The 9,422-nt window shown below is 49.3% G+C and overlaps 1 protein-coding gene across 1 annotated transcript; it reads right to left on the reverse strand.

The window, feature by feature from the left end:
* Window positions 1-6,752: 6,752 nt before the first annotated feature.
* Window positions 6,753-8,457, reverse strand: LOC139017860 (uncharacterized protein C11orf91 homolog). The gene is made up of 2 exons (XM_070426479.1): window positions 7,971-8,457; window positions 6,753-6,872 (listed from the first exon to the last, which is right to left on the reverse strand). The coding sequence occupies exons 1-2, from the start codon at window positions 8,455-8,457 to the stop codon at window positions 6,787-6,789; spliced, it is 573 nt and encodes a 190-aa protein (XP_070282580.1). The 3' UTR covers window positions 6,753-6,786.
* Between the last annotated feature and the right edge of the window lie 965 nt (window positions 8,458-9,422).

The raw sequence follows: 9,422 nt of genomic DNA on the forward strand, positions 1-9,422 counted from the left end.
ACATTGATGAGAGAGAGAAACATCGATCAGCTGTCTTCTGCACATCCCCCACTGGGGATGTGCCCGCAACCCAGGTACATGCCCTTGGCCGGAATCAAACCTGGGACCTTTCAGTCGGTTATTTTTTAAAAAATGGGTTGTCTCCACCTCCCGTTGTCTAGCTGTGACTGGCGGATCTTCCTGGGAAATGTGCTGCTGGCCACATGCATAGCCTGTTCTTATCCCCTTTCTCATCTTTCCTAATCCTATTTGCCCTGGGAAATTCAGTAACTGACTGGCAACATGCTGTTGGCATTCTTCACTAAAAGTTGACTATGCTGCCAAAACCGGTTTGGCTCAGTGGATAGAGCGTCGGCCTGCGGGCTGAAGGGTCCCAGGTTCGATTCCTGTCAAGGGCATGTACCTGGGTTGCAGGCACATCCCCAGTGGGAGATGTGCAGGAGGCAGCTAATCGATGTTTCTCTCTCATCGATGTTTCTAACTCTCTATCTCTCTCCCTTCCTTTCTGTGGAAAATCAATAAAATATATTAAAAAAAAAAGTTGACTATGCTAAAGGATCACAGAGGCCTATTTCCTACTCAGGTAACTTTGATGACTAGTCCGCACTACATTCATGCCTAGATGTGTAGCAGTGAGCATCAGGGGACAGGAGGGAGGGCTGGAGTGCCTTAAACCCTCTTTTGTCTGCTAAGGAAGTCAAGACACAGGGAGACTTTTAATTGTCTGTGGAAAAAAGGGGCCCACATGCTAAACCTGACAAGCTTGGGGAGTCCTGCGTGGCAGGCCCTACAAACTCAGAAACTGAAGTGACCATACAGGATGTTCTGAACATAAAAATTCCTAATCTTGTTTTTTTGTTATTTTGTGTGGGGTTTTTTGTTTGTTTGTTTGTTTGTTTTTATATCTAAGATAACACAGCTTTGGAATTTCAGAGTATTCTCCTTTGCCAGACCTTTTAGGGCACACCCACCACACCAGAGCATGAAGCCACAGAACCATTCCTCATTGTTATTTTGTTCCCTGAATATCATCGCTATGTGTTGTAAATGTTATTAACTATCCTCAACCCACCAAGGTAAATAAGCTTTATCGATGTGCTGTAAATGTTAATTATTAACCATCCTCAACCCACCAAGGTAAATAAGCTTTGCTTTCTCTCACCTCCCTAATCTACCACCAATGAATCTCATGGATTCCCCTGTATATCACCTCCTTTGATTCTAATGCAAAAAATAAGCTGGGCGACTACATTTAAGAGGAAGAGGAAGGCAGCAGTCTCAGAGATACAGGAAAACAGAAGAGGCAAGAGCTTCAGAGTGAGATAGATTTCACCTACTACTGATTTTTAAGGAAAAAGAAGGGGGCCACAGCTGAGGCAAACAGGCGGCCTATGAAAGCTAAGAACTGTCCTCAACTGACACTCAGCCAGGAAATGGGACTTCAGTCCTCCAACCACAAGGACTGTAATTGTGATAACTAGAAAGAAGGAACCAGATTCTCCCAAAAAGCTTCCAGAAAGGAACACGGCCCCGCCAACACCTTGACTTGAACCTGGTGAGGCTCTTATTGACAAACTGTAAGAGTCATACTTGTGTGTCAAGCTGCTAAGTAGTGATTTGTTTCAGCCCCAATTTTAAACTAATACACTCACCTCAAAACTGGTACATGGTAGAACAGTATTTAAGACCAGGTGTGAGTGCTTCACCACAGTTACTCTCTAGTGGGGAGACTTGTGAATTCAGCTTCCGAAATAAACTTGCTAGACGGAGACCACCAGGGAAGAGATTCACAGATGCCCAAGAGTATAGTTACTGTTCCTGGGAGCCTTGGGGCCTCAAAAGCTGATGCACTTTAAGACTAGATGAGTCCTCAAAGATAAAACCCAACGTTCTTACTTTATAGTTCATTAATGGAGGCCCTGGGGGATGAAGTTACCTGTCCCATGGCAACAGATTATTTGCAAAGCCACAGCTGGGTGGATCACACTTCTATTCACCAGGGTCTGGTAACTCATAACTTATTAACATTACCTGGTGACTAGCAGTGTCCAGGGCTTGGAGTTTTGCCGCATCAGTAGGGAGAGACAAACAAAAAGCCACATCATAATGAACAGCCCCTCCCACTCTGAGGTCCTACTGCCAGAGTCAACCACCCCAGACCTCCCTAAACACACAAACCTGAAGCTTCTGTCACCAGGGCCTTCTTGGAAATGTGTTCCAGGACTTTCCAGAGGGCCTCTTATTACAGAGAGTCTACTCATGGCCCTTCTCTCGGAGATTATAATGCAGAGCCAGCTATTTAATGAAGATATTTCGTGGAGTCAACCATTTAATGAAGCTATGGGGGGCAGGCAAAAAACATCATCTTCTTTAGAAAAACTCAAGCACCTCTGGGCTTGGGTTTATTTGTGACCGTCTGGTTGAGGTTTAGGATCTGGCCCAGAATTTTTAATGTGATCCTTTTTTTGTTTAATCTTTTAAAAAATAGATTTTATTGATTTTTTACAAAGTGGGAGGGAGAGTGATAGAGGTAGAAACATTGATGAAAGAGAAACATCTATCAGCTGCCTCCTGCACACTCCCTACTGGGTATGTGTCCACAACCAAGGTACATGCCCTTGACCAGAATCAAACCTGGGACCCTTGAGTCTGCAGTCCGACGCTCTATCCACTGAGTCAAACCAGTTAGGGCCAATGTGATCCTTTTAAGAGGTTGTACTTGGAGCTGTTGAAGATGAATTCCAGTAGATAACCACTGTCCTCTCCTAAAATCCATTCTATTTGGGCTTTTATCTTCCAAGCCACTCAGCCTAATGGGATGTTTTCTTACAAGAAAGTTCAGTAATCTCCCGTTTCTACTTTGAAAATACAGAAGCCACAAATCTCAAGCATGTTTGGTCCACAGTAAGGCAACTCCCTATCTGCTTTGGGGGTCATACATTTCCCCACTTTTGGGGAACACTGCCACCTCCCTCTGTGTGCCCGCCCGCCTTGGAGAACGGGAGTAGGCTGTCCCCAGTGGGGAACATGGGGACCTGAACTATGAACACACCCACATTTGGTCCCCACATATCAGGGGCCAAACTGAGCCTTTTCCATGAATTATCTCATTTAGTCCTTGTAACACCTAATAAAGTAAGCTCTATGGTTTTACTGATAAGAAAATGTCAGTAAGTAGTTCACTCAGGATTATCCAACCAGTAAACAGCAGGGCCCAGTGTGAGGCTGACGTGTGCACAAAAATGTTTTGAAATACATTTTAATATAATAGTAAAAGAACAACACACGGGGAAATCTAAGTCTTGCAGTTTCTTTCTTTTTTTTTTTTTCTCAATAACAAATCGAAGGACACTGTAAACTTTCCTAGGTTTTCAAGATCTTGATCAGTTGGTTAAAGCGCTGGCATAGGCCAAGGTTGAGGGTTGATTCTCATTCAGGGCACAGACAAGAATCAACCAAAGAAGGTGTAAGTGGAACAACAAATCCACGTTTCTCAAACAAGCAATTAAAATGTTTTCTTAAAGGCCTTCATCTAGCCCTAGCCCTGGCCATGGACCTTTTCGGAACCTGGGCCAGGAGCCTGGGCCATGGACCTGGCCCACAGGCCCGCCCAGCTCCCTGGCCAGGGGTCCTGGAGCCCGCACTGGCGCTGCAGACCTGGAGTCGCCAACCCCTGAGCGCAGAGCGGGCCGGCGCTGGACAGGGTTGGGGCCAGCAGAGGAGTCATTTTTTTTATTAAAAGGTTCCTACTTGTCAGAGAAATGGAACATGTGAGTAGGCACATTTTCCAGGGTCCTTAAAGAGCCTGCTTCTCCTTCACAACCATTCACATCACGATTGAACATTTAACAGTCGGCTGTCAGATTCTATTTAGAGCGCAGCCCCAGCCGGTCCAGGAAGACAAAACCTCCATGGGTAACAGTGTCAACAATAAAAATAACCTTAAAACAAACAAACAAAAACAGAACCTCACAGCAAACTTGGTCTTAAAATGCCTGATTTTCAGCACTGCCTGGTTTATTGAAGTTCGAAATTGAGCCCTAGCCAGTTTGGCTCAGTGGATAGAGCATCGGCCTGCGGACCAAAAGGTCCCAATTCGATCCCGGTCAAGGGCATGTACCTTGGTTGCGGGCACATCCCCAGTAGGAGGTGTTCAGGAGGCAGCTGATCGATGTTTCTCTCTCATCAATGTTTCTAACTCTCTATCCTTCTCCATTCCTCTCTGTAAAAAACCAATAAAATATATTTAAAAGAAAAAAGTTCAAAATTGAGACCCGTACGTTAAGAGCAGAATGTCGGTGGCCATTTAGGGATGGCGTTAACCTCCTTTCAAGGCGCAATTTCTTTTCCTTAAACTGCAAGGGCTTCCCTTCCGTGGTCAGGGTTCGAGGAGAATATTCCCGAGGGGATGGAGGGCACGACCTCAAAATTTGGGGTGTTTCGGGAAGGTTTTGATCTCTGCTTAGCCTAGGAAGGTTGGTTCTCAACCTTCCTAAAGCCGCGACCCTTTAATACAGTTCCTTATGTTGTGGTGACCCCCAACCATAAAATTATTTTCGTTGCTACTTTATAACTGTAATTTTGCTACTGTTATGAATCATAATGTAAATATCTGATATGCAGGATGTGTTTTCAGGGGTCGCGACCCACAGGTTGAGAACCGCTGGCTTAGAGGGTGGCCTGTGGGCTGGCAGCCTGCCACCTGCTGTGGCCGCCTTTGCCTGCCTGTCATGTTAATTGTAGGGCAGCCTGGCATCTCTATGGCTAACGCACACTTATAACAATGGGAGAGGCTAACCCTCATAACAATGGGAGAGGCCCCTGAGCCCAGGCTGCCGTCTCGGCTTTCTGAGCACTTGGTGGAAATACGATGTGTGAAATGGGCCAGATTCTCTGCCTGCCTGGGACAGAAAAAAAAATGTGCTCCTATTCATAATGCCCAGGAAGTGCCTGAGTGCTCGGCTCCTGTGCCTAGAGCTTCCCAGAGCCTTGGGCATCTTGTTCCTGCCAGTAACTAGTCCTCAGGGCCCTCTGAGTCCCCCATCCTGGTGTCAGGAGGGGGGAGCACCCTCGCACTTCAGATGGAGCCTTCTCATTGGCTGTCGATGATGTCATCACCTCCCAGGTTGACCATCCCCAGCTAATACTCAGTGCTAATTGCTTGATTTAATTTTATGTAGAAATTAAGCACTGAACTCCCCAGAGACAGAAGAGCCACCCTCAAGGGGGTAATGACCTTGAATATCTAATAATGTCTCCAGCGCCCAGCCAGCATGGCTCAGTGGTTGAGCCTTTGACCTAGGAACCAGGTGGTCATGGTTTAATTTCCAGTCGGGCACATGCTCAGGTTGTGGGCTTGATCCGCAGTGTGTGGCATGCAGGAGGCAGCCAATCAATGATTCTCTCTCATCATTGATGTTTCTTTCTCTCCCTCTCCATTCTTCTCTGAAATCAATTTAAAAAATATTTTTTAAATGTTATACTTGATTGAAGATTTGTTTCACAAAATAATGTTTTCTTTATTTGTTTGCTCGTGTCACAGAGATCTCACTCCTTCCATTTGTTCCTCACCAGAGAGACAGCACCTGGCAAGCGGGCGAGGGGGTGGTTGGTGGTGGCAGCAGGTGCCCCACAGACACCTCTCACCACGCAAAGGGGAAAGGGAAGATGAGGCTGCACTGTCACTTCTCACTCAGCTGGATTATTAATTACTGCAGCCAAACTGCTTTCCCTGCTTCTTCCTTCCTTCGTCTGTTCTCAACCCAGATCCTGTCTCTCACTGGCTGAAAATCCTCTACCCACGCCCCCTCCCACTTGGAGTAAAACCCAGAGCCTTACCATGGCTGGAAGGACCCCCATGAATGGACCCTCTCTGCATTAGCCCTTCCACTCTCCTCTCACTCCTCCTCCACTTAAGATGGTGAATTGTGTTTATCTGCCATCTGGCTTTTAGCAAACCCTCCAACATCCCAGCAGGCTCCCACCTTCAGCCTTTGTACTGGGGCTTTTTCTGGAACATTCCCAGGATGCCACATGGCTATCACCCTCAACCACCTTCAAACCTTGCTTACACATTAACTCTTCAAGAACCATATTTGAAATTCAATCCTGCTTTCTGCTGACCCTCCTTATCCTACTCTTCCCCTCCCCCCTTAGTATGTTATCATCTATGATACCATATTATGATTTCCCTATTTATAACAGCATCTGTGTCTCCCTGGTCACAAGAGCCATGGGGCCAGGGCGGGTTCCTGGCACAGAATCAGCTCTCAACTACTTCTTGAATAAGTTAATTTCTAAAAAGGACCTTGGCATTGATCAGATCATCACAAAGTTTTGTGGTCCAAAAACCACTAAAAAACGAAACACTTCCAAGAACTAAAGCTGTTGGAAAACAAACACATCCACTATTCCTGTCCTTCAACAACCCCTCTGAGCAGGGACACAGCAACAGGACCAAATATATATTTGCCCTTGGTTTTCCCCAATTCCCTCCTGAAGTGGCCGTGTTGGGAGCCCCTCCCCTGGTGTTGGGAGCCCCTGAACACCAGCAGGGCAGCAGCTTCCAGACCCCGTGAGAAAGCTGCCCCAGCCACAGCACAGAGAGGAGACACACCATGAGATTTACCACGGGGGCACTGTATGTGGAGTACATGCTGGGAGCAACAACAACAGCAGTAAATACAGAACAGAAAATAACAATTTTTGAAATGACAACGAACAGGACACATTATCTAAGCACTAACACCTAAGGAGGTGGCTGCCCAGGCTCTGGTGGGCAGCTCCTCAGGAGAAAGAGGCTGACTTCTTTCCAGGCTGCCTGGTCTTCAGTCCTTGTAACTTCTCATCTTTCAGCGCCTTCAAGAACTTATCTGCCGGAGAGCAAGACACACTTAGCTTGAGTAGAGATAAGGGCTTTTACTAATGTTGCTAATGCAACTGCATGCTCCCTACGGGATCCCCAAATCCACCCTGATCCAAAACATGTATAAGTGGAGAATATGTAGTTGAGAAATCCAGGACTTAGAAAAGTCCAAGTTTTCTAGGAATTGTTTCTAGAGACCCGCTGCCTCATGGACCTAAACATTTGGGTGATTTCATACCCCTCCCCTGTGTGGGAGGTGGGGGCAATTTTATAGAATAATGGGGATGGTCTTTCAAGAACCATCTGCTCACGTTCAGTGGTCAAGTGCTAGCCACAGTCAGAACAGGTGACAGGAATAACAAAGTCTGCAGAACAGCCTATGGCTACCGAACATTCTACAGAGCAAATAGGTCCTCTGGGAGTAGAATTGGACTGTGTGTGATTTTACTCTCCCACAGCAGCTTGCATGCTCCAGGAATCCCACCCACACCAGCACACCTGGTCTCCCTGGTTAAGTAAGATCCTGGAGACTTCAAACCTAAGATCAGATGGCAGAGTCCAGGACCCTGGTGAGAGGGCTACAAGGGGGGGAGGGGGATGGAGGGGGCTGGGCGTGTCCCAGGGAAGCTATCATCCAGCACTGTCCTTGGGCCTCCTGGGTCTTGCACAATTCCCACCTGCCCCCTACAGACACTCCAATCAACCTCCGCTACTTCCCCCACCTCCCGCCCAGGATCCCAGTTGAAGATAAATGCTAAATCTCAGTCTCTAGAGAAAGGGGCTGCCTGTGGTGGGTGTGGCTCCAGGGGTAGTTGTGTTACTGTGCAAGAGGCTTAAGGTTCAGGAGGGGGCTGGTGGTGGGTGGAGTTCCAGGTTTGGGGGCTCAGGATGGAGGGAGGGTGGAGTTGGAGCAAAAGAGTCGGTTGAAATCCAGGACGGGGGGAATCTGGGTTCTGGGGGATCAGCTGGAAATCTGGGACACCTGGGTGCTGGAGCCTGAGCCCGAGGCCACATTTGGGGGGGACCCCGGCAGGGGGACGTGGAGCCAAGAATGGAGTGAAGGCCGCCCAAGGGTGGGCCCCGGCGGCCCGGGGAGGTCACGCACAGCGCTGGGAGTCGAAGCCATCCCCAGTGATGGTGAGCAGCTCCAGCTCCTTAATGCGGATCTCCAGTTCGCACAACTCCTCGGGGTGGGAGGCGGAGAGGAGCCGGGAGGGCGTGGGGCCAGGGGTCAGGGGCGAGGCAGCCACCTCGGGCCCTGGCGGTGGCGAGTAGAAGAAGCGCAGAGGCTCATAGGGGATGGAGGCCAGGCCAGAGGGCCAGGGCGAGGGGCAAGGCCGCTCGCTGGGGGGACCCAGGCCCGGGGGTGGCGGCAGGGGCATCGGGGCCGGGGGCGCCTGGGGCGCCTGGGGCAGGGACCGGCCCCCCGCCGGCCCGCCCGCCTTCAGCGGTACGAAGAGCTTCTTCCAGATATTGAAGTCGCTCAGCGGGGACGTGGAGACCCCGCGGTCGTAGAGGGACGGGAAATAGAGGGGCGGGGCCGGCCGCTGGCTCATCGTGGGGCTCTGGCGGCCGCGCCGCCCCTTCGGCATCTTTTGAATGGGAGGCTGCGTGGGAGGAACCCCGCGCCGGGAGACGCGCGCCTGCCTCGAGTGGCCGGGTTCTGACATTCCACAGGCCACGCCCCGAGGGGGCTCGGCCCCACCCCTTCGTGTTAGCCCCGCCCCCAACAAGCAGGGCTCTGAGATCCGGTTGGCCACGCCCCAGAATGTGGCCACGCCCATTGGCAGGTGGCAGGCCGCGCCCCTGGAGTGAGAAAGGCTCCAGCAGTGGGGCGCGAGTGTGAAGTCCCGCAGGCGCGTCCAAATGCCTGGCCCAACCCTTTGGTTCCGCTCGACCACAGCACCCTTCGCCTCCAGCCCCAAGCTGGGCTCAGCCCCCCTACTCTCCCCACCTCCCCTAAATTCCACAAGCCTCGCTCAGGAGCTGTCACAGCCAAACATGACATCAAACAAAAGCCCCTAAGAGGAGAGCTGGCCAGAACTGCAAGAGAAAACAGTGTTCAGTTTTCCTCTCCGTTTATAGGAAGAGAAAAAAATTATGCCCTGCTTTTAGGCTGAGTCCTCTGTTTCTCAATTACCTTCAATTAAAATAATCCCTGTGCCAAAATGGCATATTTAGGGGTGGTATATTCTGATCCCTTCCAGTTCCCATAACACCGTTTTTTTTATTTTTTAAATATATTTTTATTGATTTCAGAGAGGAATGGGGAGGGGAGAGAGAGAGAGACATCAATGATGAGAATCACTGATCAACTGCCTCCAACACACCCCACACTGGGAATCCAACAGTGAACTCCTAGTTCATAGTCCATGCTCAACACTGAGCCACACCGGCCAGGCTATAACACTGTTTTTAAAAGCTCCCGAATATTTATTGAGTCCAATTATATGCTCAGCACTACAGGATCTTGGGCTGGACCAGCTAGTATGGGAAGAAAAAGCTGCTCAGTGTGAGACAAGCCCTTCACATCTGGACAGTTTCTAAGTTTACAAGT

The sequence above is a fragment of the Myotis yumanensis genome, unplaced genomic scaffold, assembly GCF_028538775.1.
Source record: "Myotis yumanensis isolate MYYU_CA2020_CCGP unplaced genomic scaffold, mMyoYum1.0.hap1 SCAF_10, whole genome shotgun sequence".
NCBI classification, from domain to species: domain Eukaryota; kingdom Metazoa; phylum Chordata; class Mammalia; order Chiroptera; family Vespertilionidae; genus Myotis; species Myotis yumanensis.

Excerpts from the sequence above, each read along its gene's own strand:
- LOC139017860 (XM_070426479.1), bottom strand. The coding sequence starts at position 8,457 with ATGCCGAAGGGGCGGCGCGGCCGCCAGAGCCCCACGATGAGCCAGCGG. Across the intron at positions 6,873-7,970 it reads TGGCTTCGACTCCCAGCGCT|ATAAGTTCTTGAAGGCGCTG; the intron begins GTGCGTGACCTC and ends GCTCTCCGGCAG.